Source organism: Eretmochelys imbricata, chromosome 1 (genome assembly GCF_965152235.1).
Source record: "Eretmochelys imbricata isolate rEreImb1 chromosome 1, rEreImb1.hap1, whole genome shotgun sequence".
Lineage (NCBI taxonomy): Eukaryota > Metazoa > Chordata > Testudines > Cheloniidae > Eretmochelys > Eretmochelys imbricata.
Window position 1 is genome coordinate 335,186,566 of NC_135572.1, and position 23,556 is coordinate 335,210,121.

The 23,556-nt window shown below is 40.7% G+C and overlaps 1 protein-coding gene across 1 annotated transcript in view; it reads left to right on the plus strand.

The window, feature by feature from the left end:
• RELN (reelin) overlaps nt 1-23,556 on the plus strand; it is a 455,527-nt gene that overhangs the window by 315,986 nt on the left and 115,985 nt on the right. The window contains exons 20-22 of the mRNA XM_077807865.1: nt 4,829-5,065; nt 9,673-9,865; nt 12,544-12,656. Coding sequence (XP_077663991.1) covers nt 4,829-5,065; nt 9,673-9,865; nt 12,544-12,656 — 543 coding nt within the window. The remainder of the gene's footprint in view (nt 1-4,828; nt 5,066-9,672; nt 9,866-12,543; nt 12,657-23,556) is intronic.

Consider the following 23,556-nt stretch of genomic DNA (forward strand, 5'->3'; position numbering starts at 1 on the left):
CTCAACATATACCCAATATATGATCAAAACATGCATGTTATAAAGGTTTTCCCAAGTTTTTACTATTTATGGGAAGATGGAACAAATGAACAGACATGCAAACCTGAAGGTAATACTGACAATTATTATGATTAAGAACATGAAAAAAGCTTCACCTCTGTATGTTAAGTTGTCTAAAAATATCTGCTTTTGGGTAACAGATGGACTGCTGTAAAGTTTGGCCGTCAATCTGTATCCAGAAAATTAATTAATCTTCAGTCATATGAAAAAATTACATATTTAATGTTCTGCTGGAAAGTGCATGTAATCTACTGCTATCTGACAGCAACATTTTTCTTCTCAGAAGAACAGCGGTGGTTTTTCAATATTAGGTATGCGCATAGCTTGAAAGAACGAGATCAGAGCAAAGGTCTCTCTGCTAGTTTTAAAAAAATCTGATGGTGTGTGGTAATGGTACTAAGAACACTTTTCTTCTCTGCAGTGGAAAAGTCATCAGCAAGAATTCCCCTCCTTTTTTATCTATCTCTTGCAAATCAAAGTCAAACAAGAGAAGCTGTTGTAAATGTAAATACACTAGGGTTCTGCATGTTAACATATGCACTCCATAGCCTTTCAATGTTCTATTTGCCCCCTATCAGGGGGTGAGTAGTTTATTTTCACAGACAAGTAATTAGTTAAGTTTTTCATTATCATCAATATATTAGTAATGAGTGTAGTTACCACTTTTAGGATTTTCAGTTACTGCCAGCTAGGAATAGCAACTACTTATGTGAGTTGAAGAGATGCAGAAGGAATTAAATAGCAGGCATCAGAGTCAGCCACTAAAACAGAAATGTGTCCAGGGTTCTAAGAAAGTCCTACTTCATGCAGGCAGCTGCTCAGTGCTTCATGTTGTGTGCTGAGCAGAGTGTTCTTTAGTGGCCCATGAGTGTGATCTCTCCTCAGCTTACTTCATTTTTATTGGCTTGTAAGAAACAAAGTATCGTGCTCAACAGCTCTTTCAGCTTTCAGTGGAAGTTCAGCTCCTAACTACCATCTGTGCCTTGAAAACTCTACCCTGAAGGTTGTAGGTTTGATACTCCTTGTGGACAAGGATTTCTTTGGTGGGGAAAGGGCTGCTTTTGTGGTTAATGTACATGAGAGTTAGGAGATCCAGGTCTTATTCATGCCACAGACTTCCTGTGTGACCTTGTGCAAGTCACTTAATCTCTTTGTGCCTCAGTTTCCTCATTTGTAAAATGGAGATAATTGCTTAGGTTGAACATTGTTTTTAAAGTAGAAAATACGTATTTTCTGAACCCCTAACTTTACAAAGATTGAATAGATTTTTCGCAAACTTTCTCAAAAATGTATCTTTGGTTTGAAACCAAGGAGAGGAAGGTGAGCTGAAGTTAATTCCTTGTTTAGTATGACCCATTTAGTGCCTCTCCTCCCTTATTTAGAAAGTTACAAACTGAAAACAGGGCTTGGAAAAGGATACTATCTCAGCCATTGAAGGGGCAGAACTGGCATGGTTCTATTATAAGGGGTTAGAGCAAGTCCTAGCAAAGAGGCCACACAGAGAGATTTCATTCTTCCTGCATGTTCAAGTGCTATGAAGTGGATAGGTCCTTCAATCCACTATACAGATCCCCTAGCAAAACCTTCCTCTCTCAGAGGGACTGCAGTGTCCATAGACACTATCACAACTCTGTGAGAAGATCCTACAGCATCACTTGACCACTAAGCCCTGGTCTACACTAGGTCTTTAGGTCGAATTTAGCAGCGTTAAATCGATGTAAACCTGCACCCGTCCACACGATGAAGCCCTTTATTTCGACTTAAAGGGCTCTTAAAATCGATTTCCTTACTCCACCCCTGACAAGTGGATTAGCGCTTAAATCGGCCTGGCCGGGTCGAGTTTCGGGTACTGTGGACACAATTCGACAGTATTGGCCTCCAGGAGCTATCCCAGAGTGCTCCATCGTGACTGCTCTGGACAGCACTCTCAACTCAGATGCATGATTGTTTGCCATTGCTCTGACGCAGGGAGGGGCGACTGATGACACGGCTTACAGGGTTGGCTTACAGGAAGTTAAAATCAACAAAGGGGGTGGCTTTACATCAAGGAGTATTTCAGGCAGGACTTCACGGAGGGTTCCAATAAGAAATGGTGCACCTAAATTATTGTTCTTATTGGAACAAGGAGGTTAGTCTGGCCTCTGATTGATACATGGCTAGATTTACCTCGCTGCACCTTCTCTGTGAGTGACTGCAGTGTGACCCAGAGGAATGAGTCCCCTAGACGGGGGGAGGGGGGAGTTTGCAAATGAGTACAAAACAAATCTGGTCTATTTCTTGTTTTGATACACTCCATCTGTCTTTTACATATTTGGCTGGCAGCAGACGGTGCAGAAGGACTGCATGCCATCCACATCTCATGGCTGCTCGGCAGAAGATGATGCAATAGGACTGCTAGCAATCCATATCACCTGCCTGCTCACCATAAGATGGTTCATTAGGACTAACTGCAGGACTAAAGAGAATGACCTGATCAAGTCACTCCAAATTTAGTCCCTGCGCCCATGTCTGCCCAGGCGCTCCTGATCGACCTCACAGAGGCGACCAGGAGCACCTCGGACATGACGATGACAGCTACCAGTCCTATTGCACCATCTGCTGCCACAAGGCAATGGGTTGCTGCTGCTGTGTAGCAATGCAGTACTGTGTCTGCCAGCACCCAGGAGACATATGGTGACAGTGAGCTGAGCGGGCTCCATGCTTGCCGTGGTATGGCGTCTGCACAGGTAACTCAGGAAAAAAGGTGCGAAACGATTGTCTGCCCTTGCTTTCACGGAGGGAGGGAGGGAACGCGGTCATGACGATATGTACCCAGAACCACCCACGACAATGTTTTAGCCCCATCAGGCATTGGGATCTCAACCCAGAATTCCAATGGGCAGCGGAGACTGCAGGAACTGTGGGATAGCTACCCACAGTGCAACGCTCTGGAAGTTGACGCTTGCCTCGGTACTGTGGAAGCACTCCGCCGAGTTAATGCACTTAATGCACTTAGAGCATTTTCTGTGGGGACACACACACTCGAATATATAAAACCGATTTCTAAAAAGCCGACTTCTATAAATTTGACCTAATTTCGCAGTGTAGACATACCCTCAGTAATAGCAACCCAGTTGATGTTGCTGTCTTATTTAAATATCCATCCATGTTTATTATAACTGAGCTATTTTTTCAGCATACCTCTTTCACAAACTGTTTGTGCTTGCTGATCCTGGATGCCATCTCATGAGCCTAGATCCTCAATATAGCTTTTCTTGCAAGTGTTTATCCTGACTCTGTGTGGTCTACATTTCTTTCCCAGTTCTTCCCAAAAGTCACTTGTTTAGTCACACCATTTGATTTTTCCTGCTAATCAATTAACTTGTTATTTCTTTAAAATAAATGTGACATTGCACAGCTGTTTTAATGCATAAATTAGGCTTCACAAAAACAATTTAGCAAGTGGTTTTAACTGTGTGGTTTTGTGCAAAGATATCTAAAGGTACAAGACAATTTCACATATCACAGAGAACAAAAGAGTATACCACAAACCTTGAATAATCATAAAATCTGGAAAAAATTTAGTGCTAAGAGTATAAAATGAAGTTTCCACTTTATCTGGCTTGTTATTGTATTTAAATTTCCTCTTTAAAAAAAAGAAAACACATGAGCCTCAGTATAAATTTACTGAAAACCCCTTTGCCAGCAATTAATTGTACACTGATGGAGACAAATGTCCATTTTGCCATTCTGCTTCACATCTCACCTTGTATGTTGTACGTGGGCAGCATGGTACTAGTGATTTATGGAACTTTCAAGAAGGTGTCATTGCCGTGGCAATTAATGTATGCTTCCTGCTGCTGTATACAATAATTGCTCCTGGAAATTAGATATTATTCTTAATTTTCTTCACAGTTTGTCAAGTACAGGTTTGTTGTCATAGCTGCCATGACAAATCAAGTGACCTTGCACAGCACAGTAAGCTCATGGGACTGGCCTATGATAAAATTTCTACACAGCAATAAAAGAAATGTGTATGCCACACAAGACTACACATAATCTCTCTGCCTGACAAGATTAATCTTGATTGGTCCTCGAGCTGAGAATTTGCTAGGGTCAGTTCTTCTAAGTGAATGCACAACTTCATTATATGCGGCAATAAAAATAAATTTGAAATTAAAAGTATTCCTACACTACAGAGTAGAGCGCACAAACCACATATGTCTTATCAGATCAAAACAAAATACATAGGGATTGAGTCATTGAAGCTGATGGTGGGAGATATATATCGCCCATCCCTGTACCAATAAGGGCCATTGTGTTGTAGCTCAAATCTCAGTTCTAGGGAAACAAGAGCTGTTGCATTCACTTGCCCTTCCTCCAGGTTTCTCACATCACATGGAAGGGAAGCTTTAAAATCTGCCTGGAGCTCCTTAGTAGCAGCATGGCAGAAGCTACTGTGGGGCTGTGCTGAATCAATGGAACCTTTGGCCTCCTTTGCTGCACTTGCTGCATCCAGCGTTAGGGATGTGTGGGTCTCTTGCAGGTCCAAGGTCCCATGGCAGAGTAGATGTTATGGCTGATTTTCCGACTCCAACTCCCTGCCCCTGACTTTTTCTGCCTTTGAGTCCATCTACAGCAGTAGAAACCAGTGTAGACCTCAGGCTGAATTTAACCCATAATTTTTAGATTCTGTGTGTACTTTAAAATAAAAATGAACTATTTTGGATTCCCACAAAACTATTATGTGTAATGACAGTGTGAATAAGAACTTGGATTTGTTTTTCAGAATAATTTCTGTGGAGCTACCAGAAGATGCAAGACAATTTGGTATTCAATTCAGATGGTGGCAACCATATCATTCTTCTCAGGGAGAAGATGTATGGGCTATCGATGAGATCATCATGACCTCCGTGCTTTTCAATAGCATTAGTCTAGACTTCACCAATCTAGTAGAAGTCACTCAGTCTCTGGGATTCTACTTGGGAAATGTTCAACCATGCTGTGGCCATGACTGGACCCTTTGGTGAGAACGTAGATCATTTGTGTTGTATTTAAGTAGTTAATTTTAATATAATAAGTGAATAATATACAAAGTGATTCTTTTCCTTGTACTAGTAAGAGCTAATTAATTTCTGTGTATTAATCTTTCTGGAAACTATCATTTCATTGTAATTATCCCCCATGTACACATCACTAACAACAATAGAATCAATGATCTTTTCTTAATAAGGAGTAAATTTTACACTGCATTACACAGAGATTTACATTTGATGAGAACTATGCACATACAATACACTTCCTGCGCAGTATGTTGAAAGTTGACCCCCAAATAACTGCAAATGATAATATAAATGCATCTGAAAACTTCTGTTATTATCACTTTAACTCCATAATACAGAATAACCAGTAAAGGACAAATAGTTATATTTCTACATTTGTTTGCATGGACATTACAGTTATTCTCTGGAACAGGAAAAAGGTCTGCAATGTTGCAAGTAATTTTGTCTGGCATTACTGTTTATCTAGGCGTCTATACTGTGCTCAGTATTAGTGTAAGAATTGCAGTCAGGGCTAGCCCTACATGCTTTCTTGTCAAGGGTGCCCCCAGAATTTTTTAACGTGATATACCTAGAAACATTTGAAGAGCAGGGAAGGAGAAACAGCATATGGATTTTTATAAACTGATTCCCACTCATTCCTATACTATCCAGCCATTATCAGTTGGTTAATTTTCTTGTAGTCACCATTGCAAAATTTAATCTTAGGGAGGGATTTGAATGAGTAGAAGGTACTGTAGCAGCCTTTCAGACAAGCTCAGGGAAGGAATTAATGCATAGGGGAAGGCATGAAAGAGTTTAAAGTTTACTTTTGAGCTGTTGTTTCCACCTTTGAGTAATTTTCAGATCCAGTAGCTTGGTAGGATCTTGTCATCTTAGCTGGTATGGTATTGCCTAGATATACCAGTGAAACAAGTCTAATTAATAGCAATGTGACTTGAATAGAATCATTTTATTTTACTGAACAGTTTTTTAAATACTCTTTCAAATTTAATTTCATAATACATATTTTTGTGCAATACTAAACAAAGTTCTTTTTGTAAATCGTTAATATCTGTTCAAATAAAGTTGTGGAGTATCTTAATATAATACAGAGGTCAATGTAAGATAACAGTAGTTTAATTTCTATGCTTTGATCAAACCCCAAGCAACATAGTTTCATCTGAGTCTGAGCAACATTTTTAACCGACTATGGCTTTAATTGGTATAGATACATTTACTTTGCAAAAGTGCAATCATAGTAATTATAAGAACCCTCAAGGAAATATAAATAATTGTAGAATCCCCAAGGACACCTAGAACAGCACCGTAGGAGTTTTTTTAACAAGTACATTTGAGCAATCTGATTTGACTTTCTGATCAACTCTCAAACTATAAGGAGTTGACTTGGCTGTGGGAACAACACACAGTGTGCTCTGGCAGTGATAATGAGACTGTAGAAGCAGCTTTAACTACTTTAATAAGGACGAGGAATGTATTCACTGCTCATTAAAATGGAACAACGTGGCAGGACTCAAATTGTTTGTAGGTTCTTAATCAAAGAGTTAGCATGAAAGCCGCTAATGACATTGTTCTCCCTCTCTTATCATTAGACATATATAACATGTGGTTTTTCAAGATTATATGGGAAAGCAAAAGTTCTGCTTTATTTTCCTCTAAGACCACATCAAAATTTTAAAATTGCAGTACTGAATTCAGTGTCTTATTTACAGCCATGTCAGTAGTTTTCTGTAGTGGTAAAAATGTTGATCTTTTCTTGTACCAAATAAATAAGTAAAGCTTTTGGAATACCAACATTTTGTTGCTGGATAAGTATTCTTCAGGCTCATTGTAAGATATGAACTATGCCCTCCACTGACCTTGTTTCTCTCGAGGGAAATTTTTAAACTTATAACAAGTCTGTACAAATGGCTGGTAGTTAAATTAATTATTGTTGGCTTTTCCCAGCTGAGAGTCCATTTGGTTCTCATTTTCTAACTCATGACTTTCCATGAGCATAGGTTGCTGTAGCACTGAGAGTGTTCTCCTGAGAATACTCTGACAATTGCTTTTTCATTAGAAAAACTATAGTCAATATGAAATAAATCATTTTACAGCATGTCATCCGAAAGCACATTTTCAGTGGAGAGAAGATTGCCTCTAATTGTCTGTGAGGCTTTCATTTCTGGTTTGGAATCTATAAATCTGGAACTATTTCTGCTTACAGTTTTGGGAAAGTTTCCCCAATAATCCCCAATTTTATTTTAGGAATATTTGCTTTTATTGTTTGAAGTTTTTTGTGATTATATATAACAAACAATCTAAATTTGCTGTTTATAACCTGTTTGACATCTGAGTCATATACTTTATAATAGTAAGTAGATTCAACGTACGGAAGGGATCCAGGAAAACACTGAGTGCAGAGAGTTTCACTTTCAAAAACAAATAAGTTGCACGCTTCTTTTTTGCAGAATGGTCATATACAGGCATGATTAAGCCCATATTTTTTTTATTATAGTGAGAGCATAATATGAACTGTAATATTCATTCACCTCTGTTTGTTTAACTGGAGGTAGTTATCAAACTTAAAGCCTTTTCTTTGGGATATTCCCATAGGTGTAAATTAAACTAGCTGCATATGAATAAATCACATTGGGCCAGATCATGAAACTATGATTTAGCCCATAAGGGAGAGGAAATGGCTGTGCTGTGCTGGGAGGGAGATTGTCATAATGGGCCAGATTCACAATCAGTAAGAAGTAAAACTGACTGGACAAATCCTTACAATGTGAGTGCATTATACACGATTGAGATTTTGCTTGTATTTCATTGGAGACTATTCCTTTTATTTTAAGCATCAGTTAAATATAATTAAAATATAATATGATGATATAGTTAGGGATTATCTATGTATATCAGACACAAGGGGATGTAAAATGCTAACACTTCTGTTTTCTTCAGTTGCAGCAAGATTGGGCCCAATATGGGAGTTTGGAGTCTGGCTGTTATGTTAATATTCTAGGTCACTTTAGCCTTATCACTCAGTTATATCCATGTGGCTTTCTATTATTCCTGGAAGTACTGGCCTTGAAAGTGTAGTAAATCTGCAAATCCTATCACAATTTACAAAGACGATTGGCTGACATTCGTTGTGATATAATTCCCAGAAGTACCAATTAGTTCAGAGTGCTTGCAGGTAGAATGATTATTTTGAGGGTACATGTGGGTATTGGCTTTTTCTCTGCCTGCTCATCTGTAATTATATACATAACTAGAAATCAGTTCACAACTAATATTTATAAAACAGTGTTTTTAAATACACTTCATGTAGGTCTCTTTCTATTTACTTTTGTACTAGGTACATTAGTCTATCTTTCTATAACATCTTCAAATGTATTCCAACTGCATGTTTCCCCACACAAAGAACGCATTAACTATACTAGCAGTAGAGTCCAGCTGGAAACAGGTACACTGGAGAATTGTAGCGGAAAGTAGTGGGAAAGGAGGTAGAGATCATATCTTTAATGCTACTGTTGTTTAGCTGGAGGCAATTTGTGGGTGATAAAGGACTCCATGAGTCCATATTGCAACTTCCTCCAAGTGAAAAAAAGCTTTGCTTGGACAATCATAGACACAGACTATCCTCCTTTCCTATAGGACACTTCTTTTGGAATTTCATTTTAGTAATGACCTGCGAGTTAGATAAACCAAGGTTCTCTTGTAAGAATTTTTTCTGGTCTGTGTACCAGCATTAACGAAGAGGTGAAGTTTTCTCTGAGATCAGAGATCAACTTAAAGAGTTTAACAACGAATCCTGCAGTAGTTCACACAGTCAAGTTTCACACTTGGGTTGGGGGGAGAGGCTTTCATTTTAAATTCCAGGAATGGGGTGCATACACCCATCAGTTTCAGGAAGGAGGACTTCTCAACTAACATGGATAGGGGATCTTCAGATACTTACTCAGACTTACTACTTTCAATGTCTTTATTTTGTTCAATTGAACTATTGTGACTTTGCTTTACTGATCTCAAATTTTGCCAAACTATATATACATATAACCCTCCGCTAATTCACTCAGAATAAATGCAGGATATGCAATACAAATATGCATTGTGGATATTAGTTCTGGAATGTATATTGGAGAAAGTAACTGTGCTTTTGTCACAAGGTGATGGTATTCAAATGCACTAACTAGTAATATATGTAAGAAAGACATTTTAACTAAATTCATGTTTTGTTATCTTCATTGTCCAGTATTCATCTAAAATTACTTTACCTACATGGTGAGCACTCTGAAGCAGAGACTTTCTTCTTTGTTGCTTATATGTAGCATACCTGAAACTTGATTAGGGTTCCCAGACACTACTGTAACACAAAAAATATCATAATAACTTATAGTTCAGTGGTTCTCAAACTGGGGTCAGGGGTCTACTAGTGGTCTGTGAAGACCATGCCTGGGTCTCTTTCTTATGTGGTAGTCTGCAGAATGAAAGGTTTGCAGCTGTAAAGCTGTAGTTAATACCACAATCTTTCAGAATGTTACCTTTTGAGCTATTTCAGAAATGAATTCTGATTCTCTACCTTATCTCTCAGTTTTACAGGAGATTCTAAATTAACCTCTAGCATGCGTTATGTGGAAACACAGTCCATGCAAATTGGAGCTTCATATATGATACAGTTCAACTTGGTGATGGGCTGTGGCCAGCAGTTTACTCCTCACATGGACAACCAGGTGAAATTGGAGTACTCCACCAACCACGGCCTGACTTGGCACCTTGTTCAGGAGGTAAGGCAGATTGGCTAGTAACTTTTATGTTTAGTGACATCCTGCTTTTCATAACATTTGCAAGAACATTGTCTGGAAGTCTGAAATACAAAATTGTGGAAGAAAGGGATTAATTTATAGAGGAAAAAATGGGAATGCTTATGACCACTACAGCATAGTGAGTCCCACCTTTCTCATGCTACTATTGTAGTAAGATATAGCTGCTATTTGCCGGAATGTGGTTTTGCATAAATTCTTTCTGCGTTCATGCTCAGTCATTCTGTAGACCCAAAGTACATCCCTTCTGGGGACTAGTAATGATATATGAAGCCTCTTACCTCAAGTCACTGGTTCAAATCAAGCCCAGGGTAATAGTGACCAACAGTGAACACCACCTCTGGCTTGTTATTTGCCTATGTGAATTGATGTCTCAATCCTTTTCCTGTAACAAAAGTGTGATTATTGCATTGGTCCTTAATTTGCATCCTTGTTGTCCATGTCAACAGAGAGACCAAACTCTGACTAGCCAAGAGAGTAAACTAACATCTTATCCTTGAGCTCCCTAGATGGCAGGTTTAAGGGAGTTTTAGAGAAGCATGTACTGTGCAGTACCGATCCTGCAGTTATGCAGGGAGGATTTCAGTATCCAGTACTCCAATCCAGCACTATTCATGAGTAATATAAAAGTTTTTCTGTGTCATGTTGTGTCTTGATACTTTATTTTGGGGGGCAGAGTAGATAAATGGCAGTAGCCTAAGGTTTAAACAGTGCATTATTCTCACTTCAGTAATGTTTCATTGATTGAAATAGTATTCAGAGCAAAGCAATACATACTGTACTTAAATGATGTTCATGTCACTTATACTTGGAAAGCACTGTAATAGTCTCTACACATAGATCCTACTGGCAGGTGTTTGGAGTTTGTCCTTGTCTTTAAGGAGAGATCAATTCCCTTTAGTTTTCAATGTCCTTGTCCTGTCTCAATTGAGTTGAGTTCAGAGGAAAAGCCTGCAGCTGAATCATTTTTCCCACATCACCAAGTGTTAACATGATGAAAGGATAAGAGTGGAGGTTATTTGTGGTATGCTGCAAGGAGGTAATCTAGCCAGTAAACAAAGCACTAATTAATTAAAATGTCTGAAAGTTCTGTTTGCTTCTCACTAAATGATCAGACTGTGTTTATCAGACCTTTTATGAGAGATGAATCAGAGAAAATGTTTGGAAAATTGCTAGAAGGAACCTCTTTCTTCAGAAGAAGTATTCAAAATCACATAACAGAGCTATGAGATTTTTGGTCAGTATTTTAATATTTTTAATGGATGGCTGGTGTGATTTTAGATTCTCCTATTTCTCTAAAGATGATTGAAAAACAATATGTATTGAGCTTCTTTAAACTTTAAATACAAATATTCTCAGTCACTAAAAGTACTTTCAAGTTATGATTCTATTGTTTGTTATATAGCACCCAAGATGTGCTAGGTGCTTTCCATTTAAGTCAGGTCCCTTCCTTAAAGAACTCACAGTCTGAGAGTCCACACTGTAATGAGCTCCATGTAGGTGGACCCCTGCACCTGGGCAAAGCTCATTGCAGGATTGGGATCTTCAGATGAAATGAAGACAAAATATTATTAATTATTTCTTAATTTAGCTTTTAACACATATATAATTACCAAAAACAAACCAAGTTTTAACTCCTACTACAGAGTTACAAGTAAACATCTGAGTGTTATTTATATAAAGTAGTCTTCGAGCCTGTGACATACTTGTAAAGTAGAAATGTATTATACCCATTTTACATATAAATCAACTGAGGCACAGCAACATTGACTAACTTGGCCAAGATTACACAGCAAGTCAGAGGCAGAGCTGGGAAAAGAACCATGGAGTACAGATTCCCAGTTTCCTGTTCTTTCTACTAAGAAATATGGCACAGAATAGTGAGAGTAATACTGAAAAATAGAAAAAGGGGTTATGCTGAAAAACAGCGAACAGTAAAAAGTTCTCGGAGAGATGATAATGGGCAGGAAGTTAAACCAAGTAGGTGAATTTTCAGCAGCAGTAGAATGAGGAAACTGAATACTTGTATAAATAAAAAGGGAAACAAACAATTTAGAAGATATTGTTTGAGTGCTGTACTATAATAGTGACACCAAAACCACACCCAAGAGTACTGGACACTGATGTGGTCAACAACTACAGGAATGATACAGAAGAACCAGAAAAGATAATGAACTTGCATTTATTTTCACTATAAAAAGAGGTGAGGTGAAGGAGGTGCATAACATTGTAAAAAGGAGGCTGTAGACTAAACTGCCGGTGAATGTGAAGGAATCACATACAGGAGGACAGCAAAAGGACACTAAAGGGTTTTTGGAGAATTATACCAAAGGCGTCTGTGAACATATTGAAAAATATAATTAGACATCCACATGGAGGAGAAAACATCACATGGTAATAATGCTAGACAGACCTGCTGTAAATGGGCCATATGGTCTCTTCTGTCCTAAACTGTTACTATTATGAGGTTACCAAAGAAAGCCTTTGGCTCATCCTAGGATCCTTCTGGCTTTCAGTTCTTTGCTCTGACATCTGGACCACACAACCTCCGGATTCACTGAATGTGATTCACCTTCCAGAAAGAATTCAGTTCCTAATGTTGCCTCCAGATTAAACCTGATATTGAAATGTTTTATTTTAAGGAATGCCTTCCAAGTATGCCTAGCTGTCAGGAGTTTACATCAGCAAGTATCTACCATTCTAGTGAATTCATGCAGTGGAGGAGAATTACAGCCTTGTTACCACAGAAAACTTGGTAAGAGACTACATATTTTGATGTAATTATTCACTTAACCTTTACTTTTATCACAAGGAATAAGCCAAATCCTGCTGCCCTTTCTCAAGCCAATGGATGTATTGTCTGAGAAACGGCTGCTGGATTTGGCCCAGATACAATACTTTATCATTGACTATCTTCCTAACCTGATTAGATTGTGAAGTATTGGTAAGAACATCAAGTGTTTTTTCAAAGGACATAATACACACTAAAACTCCGATCCTTTAATGCAGTGGTTCCCAAACTTGTCCCGCCGCTTGTGCAGGGAAAGCTCCTGGCGGGCCAGGCCAGTTTGTTTACCTGCCGCATCCACAGGTTCAGTTGACTGCGGCTCCCAGTGGCCGCGGTTCGCTGCTCCAGGACAATAGGAGCTGCTGGAAGCAGCGCGGGCCGAGGGACATACTGGCCGTTGCTTCCAGCAGCTCTCATTGTCCTGGAGCAGTGAACCGCAGCCACTGGGAGCCACGATCGGCCTAACTCTGTACTCTCCATAGGCTGGCTGAAAGTCATTTCATCTGCACATCTCTTCATATTTTGTATAAAGTATCGGTCAGAAAATACTAAACATCACCATTCAAAGGCCAATGAACAAATAGTTAGATTATAATAGTCCCAAACCTACAGAGTGCTGAGTGGCCTCAGATGTCAAATTTCGGAGGCCCAAGGGCACTCAGTAGCTTGCAAGAAGCTTTTCACGCTTTTTAGAATTCAGGTCCGAAATAAGTTGTTTTTAAACTCAGTAGTAAGACATACAAAGTACCTAAAGTTATAATGTAAAATGTGCAAGTGATGTTAATACAGCATTTTTTCATTTTAGGTTTTCTAGACATATATGATGACAGAAGAAAATGATTCCATTTTCAATTTAGGAGACATGTTTAAAGGGAAGAGTTGCAGTGAAATAATAGTGAAGTTACTGGTTTATGCCATGCATAAATAATTAATATATCCCAATTTATCTTGTGTCTGAAAAGATTTCCTTCTGTTAGCAGAGTTTTGTATGAAATTAAGGTACAAATTATCACTGTATAATGTCGACAGACCCCAATCGGCATGACCAGCACCAAACCTGGGACCTTGGAAGCTTGATGCATGAGCTAAAGGACCTATCTCTCTTAGCCAAGGCTGTAGCAGACTTATTAATCTCCAGCTAGTCTAGCTGCCATTAAAGGGAGATAGAGTGTCACATGAAACAGGCATGGGTGCTGCACTTTACTTCCTGTTCATAAAAATGTTTTTTCAGTAAACTATGACATGATATTAAGTATTCCAGTTGAGGGGAAAGGGGAAAGTGATGCCATGCCCTGCACCCAAAAGTAATGTGATACTCTGTACTGTTCTCAGCTGATATTATTTTTGTCCTTCATTTTCATCAGTGAGGAGTGGGGATAAGACACAACTACACAACTAACACTGATGAGATTAGTAGTAGTTTTTTGTTTGTTTGGGTACTTGCTAGTAGAAAGGAAATTTCTGCCCTTGCAAGTGTGAGATGTGCTGTGGGTGAGTACTGGATGTGCAGAGGGCCCCTGAGCCATCTGGACTGTACAGAACAGGATGGCTCAAGAGAAAGGGTGAGGAATATGCTCTGCAGTGCTCTTTACTAATGCTCCAAAAAGGAGCAATGTGCACTGCCCTTTTCTTCCTCCCCCCATGAAGACCAATATTAGCAGCAACGTGTACAAGACAAAAGATTAGCCATACCCTGTTAAAGTAATGGAGAACTGCTAGGCACATTAGCTGGGCCTCTGCCTAGTGCACATAGGAATGCTAGATCCATGTTGCCCTGCTTGTGCACAGGTGTGTCCTGGAGGGAGAGAGGCTTCCCCTCTAAAGAGAAGCCAGAATTTTGCTGAAAATATTGACATGAACTATACTCCTTTCTCAGAAAAATCAGTGAGGATTGGAGGTGGGAGATGTTCCTCAGTAAGCAGTACAGGTTTGGACACCTTATATGCCTCAAATCAAAATTATATAAATAGCTGGTTTCATTTTCCTAATTTCTTCTTTTAAAAAGAGCCAAGGGAAAACATTTATCTGCAGGAAGCGATTAAGAGAGCTGTGAAAAAGAATAATCTAGCATTTATCTTTCTCCCCATCCAGCTTTATTGTGTCCTGAGGCCCTGTATAAGCTGCACAGCCCAGGGCGGAGCCCTGGGAGGAACTGTACCAAGCCCCTCTTCTGCTAGAGGATGAGAGAATATGTCAGTCCTTTCTAAGATGCAGCATAGAGGGAGTAGCTGAGCCGTGGCATCACCTACTCCAGGCCCTTCTGATCTCTCCCCAACCTCTTGTTCACCCCCTAGTTGCACTGAGGACTGGACCCAAGCTCTAGGTAGCCCTAGTGCAGCCAGATGGGGAGGTACCCTTACTCCTCCTATATGGCCATGTTAGTATTTGAGAGCACAATTTAGCCCTTGATAAATACAAATTTTAAATAAATCAGCAGTTCTTTTTATCATGTGACCTCATGTACATATATTTTTATTATTGTAACTGTTAATTCTGTAGGTTTTCTGAGATGAAAATGTAGCAGTAAGTCCATTCAGTCAATCTAGTATCTCTATTACTTACTTGGGACCAAATCCTTAAATTTGTTCTGAGGCCACAGAAATGCAATTCCACTGGTGTTGGCCATTGGTTCAGTGAACTACATGGATCCTCTGAATCAGAGTCTTGTGTAGGTAGGAGCCACAACCTCTACTAAGGCCCAAAGCCAAAGGTGATAGTCAGAGCTGTAGCCAGGGTGTGCAGGGATGCTCTGTGTTCTGCCTCTACTTTCTGAGAGATGAATTTTTCCTGTAATGCAAAGTCCTTTTGCTCAGGCTTTGAAATAGGAACTAGAGTTGGTGCATATTCACCGTGGGACTGGATCATTTTCCTTTTCAAATGAGTCATTTAAACAGTGTCTCTCCTTGGCGTAAACCTTTTTTAATCTTCTGGTATTTTTATACTGACATGCATCTGTAAATGCAGTGCATCCACTTAATCATGGTTTTACAAGGTCCCTGTTTTAGCTGAGATCTGTTGGATTAGAAAATCTGTTATAAGGAATCTAATTGCATTGGGAAAATCAAATGTATGCACCTGTTCTCTGAAATTATATTGTACGTGAATTGAACATTTCTAACACTGATGAAAATTTATTTCAATTTTATGAAAGACATTTACATAAGAACAGGCCTTAATGAGAAACAAACAGCTGCCAGTTTGCTGACTTCATAAACAAATCAACACCTAATGACTGAATGAGAGTTTCAGGATAATTGAGTAAATGTAATTACAGTATCTCAGAACGTAGCAAATATAATTTTGATCAGCCTCAAATTTGCATTGGCTCCTCAAGTTTCCTTAATACCAGGAGAGAAGGCAGCATTATTTTAAATTACATATCACAAAAATTCTGTAAGAAAGAGGAGAGTGTTTTGCTTGCAGTACCTTTTTCTGCATTTGGGAATCAGTATGATTTCTTCCTTTTTTCTAACTGTAATGCCATAACAATAACGTAAATTTGACATTAACCTGACTCAAAGGTAATATCATCAGGAAGCCAAAAACAGATTTCGAGCCATAGAAAAAGTATAAAATTTGAGAAACAGTTGTGACAAATTGAAGGTGCTTTTCCCCAGTAATTATTTTTATATAAATCTTTGATATTACACTTTTTGTTTTAGTAGGTGGCCAAATGGTAATTGTCCGGACAGCCAATTTTTTATCACTGAGAATGCAGCTGACACTCCGCCTTTTATTCTTTTTTCTTTAATTAACATGGCTTTTTAAAATCTTGATTACCATTTTTAATGGAGTAATCCTTTTAAGCCAGTTGTTACCTTGAGCTGCAGTGTAGCTTTGGAGAGCTTTCGAAAAGTATGGGAGGGACTGTTTTTTCTGTTAATGCTGCTCTTGCAACCAAGAGTTTAGTTTAAATACATTTTCTTTAATCCAGACAGACACCTAGATATGTAACAGCTCTTATTATTCAGAGCCATGTGACAGTCACGTTCATTTTCATATGGTTCCTTCCAATCACTTCTATCCAATTTACCGCTGTGCTGTGGTAAGGAACCAATCCGCGCTGTTTGCCTTGCTGCAGATCACATTTGCATTGAACACTCTCATTTGCATTACAATGATATAGCTGACTTGTTGAGATTCCAGCACAATGGCTGAGAAGCTTTTTAATTTTTTTTCTTTTTTAACAAAAAGACAAAAAAACCCCCAGCATTCTGTTCTAGTCCTAGTCAGTGTAATGAGTCATCTCAGAACCTGATGAGTGCTGATGACTCATCCCTCAGCCTGAGCCTGATGATTCATGCCTGAGCATGATTACCTGAGGGCTCCTCATCAATCAGCCAGGGCTCAGCCACTCCACAGGTGCAGGTCTAACCAGGTGACCCCAAGCCCGGGATATAGGCAATGAGAGCACTCACTCCAGTCCGCTTAACATCACTACCTCGCTAGGAGTATCCCCTGCCACTTGGTGGTTCTGACAGACAGCTCCTAGTCCTGCTCCAGCCTTGTTCCAACCCCGTTCTTAATTCCTGCTCTGACCCCTGGCTTAAGTCCCCAGTGTGACCACTAGTCCTGACTGCCACAGTTCCAACCACTAGTCATGACTGCTGCTGCTTTAACTACGAGGACTGATCATTTATCAGTTTCTGACAGTTTGAGTAGGCTGCCTCCTTTTGTGCCCAACTCCAGAAGCCGAGATGGAAACCCCTGGAATTATGTTTATCACTGAGATCACAGAGATGGTCCAGAGTCTTCAGGATCAAGTTGTCCAATTGCATCTGGAGAATGCCTTCCTCCACTCACAGATCCCCACAGCCACAGATAACCCCATTACCATCAGCCATGGTATCTTTGGGACACAGCCCAAAGGTTTCACTGCCAGAAGGATTTGATGGGAACCACCAGAAGTTCTGGTTTTCTTAATCAGTGCTGATTTTATTCCTGATGAGTCCTGCGATGTATCCTGATGATCAGTCCAAGGTGGGGCTTATTACCAATTTATTGACTGGTGAAACCCTGGACTAGAGCTAGCCACTCCTGGAACAGGCCAGCCTGATTCTCAGTCACTTTGGCAAGTTCATCCACACCTTCTCTGTAATATTTGATTATCTGAATTGCACCCATACCATCTAAGCCACACTGCTGTTTCTCCAGCAGGACTGTCAGCCTGTGTCTACCTATGCTGCTCGTTTTCAGCATCTGGTTGGTGACAAGAGTGGAACATGGTGGCATAGATTCAGTATTTTCTCCAGGGTCTGAACGATGACAGGAAAAATGAATTGGTACAGGTCAAACCTCCCATTAGTTTGGATTTGTATATTGAACTGTGCCTCCAGATTAAGAGTAATTTGTTCGAACGATGCCAAGAAAAGAAGAGATGCACACAACTCCAGCCTCATCCTGTTTCATTCCAGCCATCCCCTTGAGCTGTCCTAGAACTGGAGCCTATGCAGACTGATGTGAAGTGAAGACACCTCACTGATCAGGAGAAGGAGCATTGGCATCAGAACAGCCTTTTGTACTGGGGGGGCCCTACTTTGCCATTGTGTGCCCCTTAAATCCAGACCTTCAGCAGACCCAGGGAAACAATCATGTCCAGCCCCATTAGAGGGTTTGCATCTGGATGTAACCTCACAGTTGAGTTCTCCAACAAAGTCCCCTCTTCTGCCCATATGTGTCTTGGCAGCCATGAACTGTCATCCTCTGCACCTGCAGGTCTTTCTCCGTCTCTGAGGTGAATTGAACCCAGCTTGTGCTAGTGAATTCTGGTGCCTCTAGCAATTTAATGGATACTGGATTCACTAAGGTTAATCAGCTTCCAGTACAAAGGAATCCCACCCCAGATCTAGTGGTAAAGATTGACAGTAGCATGCTGTCCTTTTGTTCAGTTGTCCAATAAACCATGCCCTTCCAGGCTGAAATCCAAGATCACCAAGAGATTCTGCATTTTAATTTAATTAAGTCACCACACTCTCTGACCATGCTCAATATTCCATGGCGCTCAGTGCACGATCCACACATTTTATGAAAAATGCTCAAGCTATGATTTGAGTTGAGCTATTGCCAAAAATCATGTCTAGCTGAGTCCAGGCCAAACAGAACCAGCACTGAGAAACCTACTGCCTTCTGAGACCAGCAGATTAAAGGAGTTAATGGCACATTAATCCCTGCAAAATATCAAGAGTTTGCTGATGTATTTGATAAAAGGAATGCTGATACTTTACTCCCATGTAGACCCTAAAATTGCCCCATCGATCTCCAGTAATGGGCTAAACTTCCATTTGGACAAATTTATTCCTTATCAGAACCAGAAATACCTTGATGCAAATCTTGCAATGATCTTCAGCCATCCATCCATATCTTCTGCTGGGGCCCAATTTTGTTTATGAAAAAAGAAGAATGGCTCCTTGTACCTTTGCATGAACTATCATGCCTTGGACAAAATCACCATCAAAAGCAAGTATGCTTTGTCTTTGATCAGCAAGCTGTTGGAAAGAATCAGTTCCACAAAGGTATTTACCAAGTTCGATCTTTGTGAGGCTTACAGTCTAGTCTTATTTGGAGGGTAACCAATTGAAGACAGCATTGCACACCTGTCACGATAATTTTGACTATCTGGTTATGCCTTTTGGTCTTTCCAATGCCCCAGCCACATTCTAGCTCTTTGTCAAGGACATTTTCAGGGATGTTTTAGGCTAGTTCGTGATGATCTACCTAGATGTCATCTTCATCTTCTCAGAAAGATGCATGTTTCCTGACCCAGGAATATACAGACCATAAGAACCTGGAGTACCTGCAAACAGGAAAGGCTCTCAACCAGCCTCAGATCTGGTGGTCCTTTTTTTCTCCAGGTTCGATTTCACCATGACCTGTTCCCCAGAATGGAAAACCCAATGCACTGTCCAGAAGGGTGAGTAGCTGGACAAGAAAAATATGGCTCCTGAACGTCCCATAGTATTTAAGCTTGCCATTTCATCAGTGTGATGGTGGACAATGGCTTGCTTTCTCATGTGAAGCCCCTCCTACCCCATGATCCATTTGCAGTAAACCTTATTTCAAGTGGTATGACTTAGCTCCTAACCCAAAATTCTCTGTCAAGAATGGAATTCTTATGTTTAAGGACCAGATCTATATCCCCAGTGATGAACCGCATCTAGCAATACTCCAGCTATGCCATGACTCATCCCTGGATGGCCATTTTAGCCACTGGAAAATGTTGAAGCTGGTCTCTTGATATTTCTTGTGTCCAAAATTACATTCATCCATTGAGTCCTACATTGAATCCTGTGATATCTGTGCTCGAACAAAAAACCCCTGCACCAAACCCATTGGTGCTCTGATTCCACTGCCCGAGGATTACAGTTTGTTTCACACTTCTGGCAGGAATTGTTCAAGTTCCTGAATGTTGAACTGTATAATTTCTCAGCTTATCACTCCCAGACTGATAGGCAGACTGAACGAGTGAACCAAATTCTGGAGCAGTACCTCCATTGCTTTGTGAATTATCATCACCATGACTGGATTCCCCTCCTTCCCTTCCCCAAATTTGTGTACAGTAATTCCAACTACTGATCAACCCCCAGACTCATTTTTATGCCAACTGTGGTTTCTACCCTCGGTTTCACTGGTCCATGCCACAAGCCTCCTATGTACCTGCAGCCTCTGACCTAGTCAAACACCATCACTGCATCCAGGAAAAATTGAAAACCCATCTAGATTCAGCCAAAAAGATTAAAAGTGTTTTGCTGACCTTCATGAGCGAGCAACCCCTCAAATCACAGTTGGGGATAAAATATGGCTCTCAACACAATACCTTGACTCTACTCTGCCTTCAAGGAAGTTGGATTATCGATATCTTAGCCCATTCCGGGTCCTCCAAGAGATCAACCCTGTGGTCTTCAAACTCCAGCTGTCTAAGGTGATGAAAATGCAGCCAGTATTCCATATCTCCTTGCTGAAAAAGCACATCAACAACTCCTTCCCCAGATGAGAACAACCATCACCTCTACCCATCATGGTCCAGGGACATGAGGAGTACCTGGTGAAGCAAATTTTGGATTCCAAAATTCTCTGAGGAAAGCTCATGCACCTTGTTGATTGGGAGGGTGATGGTCCAGCTGATCATTTGTGGGAGCCCATTGAAAACATACATGCACCAGATCCACTTTGAGAATTCTATCAATTACACCCTTATAAGCCTGGTCCAAAGACCTCTGGTAGACATCTTTTGAATGGGGGGAGGGGAGGAAATGTAATGGGTTATCTCTGAGCCTGATTAGTACCGTCAGCCTGAACCCAATAAGTGTTGCTGAGCTAATTAGTCATCCCTGAGCCTGATTACCTGAGGGTTCCACATCAACCGGGGCTCAGGCAGTCCACAGGTGCCAGTCTAACCAGGTGACCCCAAAGCCAGGGATATAGGTTCCCAATGAGAGCATCCACTCAGTCTGTTCAATATCACTATCTCGCTGGGAGTATCCCCTGCCACTTTGTGGTTCTGACAGACTGCACCTAATCTTGCACCAGCCTTGTTCCAATCCTATTCTTGACTTCCGCTCTGACTGTGTCTCTGGTCCCCGGCCTGACCACTAGGCCTGACCACTGCTGCTTCAACCACTAGGCCTGACCATCCGTTTCTCAGTTTCTGACAAAATGATCAAGCTGTTTTCACATAAGCTCTTTATGATAAGATTTTGGCCACATTTCTGTTGGTCTAAAAAGTTCAACTCAATACACTTACTACCTGTAAATATGAGAAACAAATCTCATGCCATTGCTAAATGAAAGGACTTCCTTTCAAGTCAATGCACCAAGTTTTAGCCACAACACTCTTTAATAGTTACTGGAGTTGCGGCTATAGCCCAGCACACCATGTTAAGAATAGAGACTATGTATGCACTTCCATTACTCTTGCTCAGTACTCAAACTCCACATTGCAGTTGGCATAAATCCTACTCCACGTTCAGAAGCACAGGGCAGGTCACTGAAACAGTTCCATATCCAGGAAGATATGTCTGGAGGAGAGGCTTCTTGTTGTGGGAATGGTCACCTCTGTTTGCAGGCAATGCAGTGGCCCCTATTGGTCTGTCTCTGTTGGCAAGTTGCAAAGGATCTCCTGCACAGTCCATTAGTCCCGGCTACAGTGCTGTGCAGTGCATGGCCGGATGCAGCATCTCTGCAGTGCTGCCACATAAAATGTGGATGAACTTTTAAATTCCGCATTCCGTACATTGCACAACACTCTGCACAAAAAGAGATGTAAATTGTTACCAGTGGGTCTGCTGGTCCTGTCACTTGTGCAGAGCAGTTGAGAGCCTGACGGTGTAAAATCTCTTTGCTTCCACCTCTCAGCCCTGTGTGTCATGGTATCCCCGGGCTGTGCACCATGGGCAGCCAATCAGGACAACTGGGGGAAATCAGGAAATGCCTTTTATTCTATACCTTCTAGATTTTTTTTGCTACAGGAAACTGTGTCTAGGACTCATGCTTACTACTTACATAATAGAAAACATGCAGTGGAAGTTAGGTGCTTAAATGCCTTTGAAAATGTCCCCCACAGTTTCTAGTGCTGCATAATTGAGTTTTGTGAAGCAATGATCATCGTTTAAAAGCAAGGGAATGTAGAGATAATGCTTCTACTCCAGTAATTTGGAACCACAATATGAGTTAAATAATCTCTCAGTGCATTTAAAAACAGTCTTTTACAAAAAATATTCCTCCTTGTGGTCAGTGGGTTTTTTATTTCTTTGAATGCAATAAGAGCGAATACCGATTGTTATGGTTCTTCTTGTGGAATTACAAATTGTGATCTCAATGAAGTGCAAATGATTAAGGTACCTTGAGGAGCACCATTGTTCAATGAGCTTTAGTGTTCCTTGATATACTTCAATGAATTTTAGAAACACAGTTCTAAAAATTTAAAGGATTTTGGGTGGGGATGGAAGGAGTCAATGGCAGATTATCTTCAGGTCACCGGCAAAATAAACAGTAAAAGCTAACTCGGAATGTTTATGGACAGTTGTGTCTGTATGTACTTAGGGAGTCTTTATTCTGTGGATTAAATGAAGTGATAGGCATTAATGGATCATTCATAGCTATTATGATGTAACTTGTCAATACATCATATCCTGAAGGAATATTTAATCTGCAAACCTGCCCAGGTGCTTTAACTATATATACTGTAAAACTCTCACTATATTTTTGATGAAAAGTAGTTACTGAGAATGGGGGGGGAAATGGTTCATTTGGGTGAAAAAGCAGTGCCTACAGCATTAAAGGTGAACAGAAACCTTTAGCTGAAGGCTTTAAACCAAACTCTAACTATCACTTAAATCAGGGGTGGGCAAACTTTTTGGCCCAAGCGCCACATCTGGGTATGGAAATTGTATGGTGGGCCATGAATGCTCATGAAATTGGGCTTTGGGGTGCGGGAGGGGATGAGGGATCTGGCTGGGGGTGCAGGCTCTGGAGTGGGGCCATAAATGAGGAGTTCAGGGTGTGGGAGGGGACTCCAGGCTGGGGGTGCAGGCTCTGAGGTGGGGCTGGGGATGAAGCATTAGGGGTTCAGGAGATTGCTCCAGGCTGGGACAGAGGGGTTTGGAGTACGGGAGGAGGATCAGGGCTGGGGCAGGGGGTTGGGGTGTGGTAGAGGGTCAGGGGTTCAGGCTCCAGGAGGCACTTACGTCAAGCAGCTCCCAGAAGCAGTGGCATGTCCCCCCTCTGGCTCCTACATGGAGGAGCAGCCAGGTGGCTCTGCATGCTGCCCTGTCCGCAGGCACTGCCCCTGCAGCTCCCATTGGCCATGGTTCCCGGCCAATGGGAACTGCGGGGTCAGCACTTGGGGTGTGGACAGCGTGTGGAGCCTCCT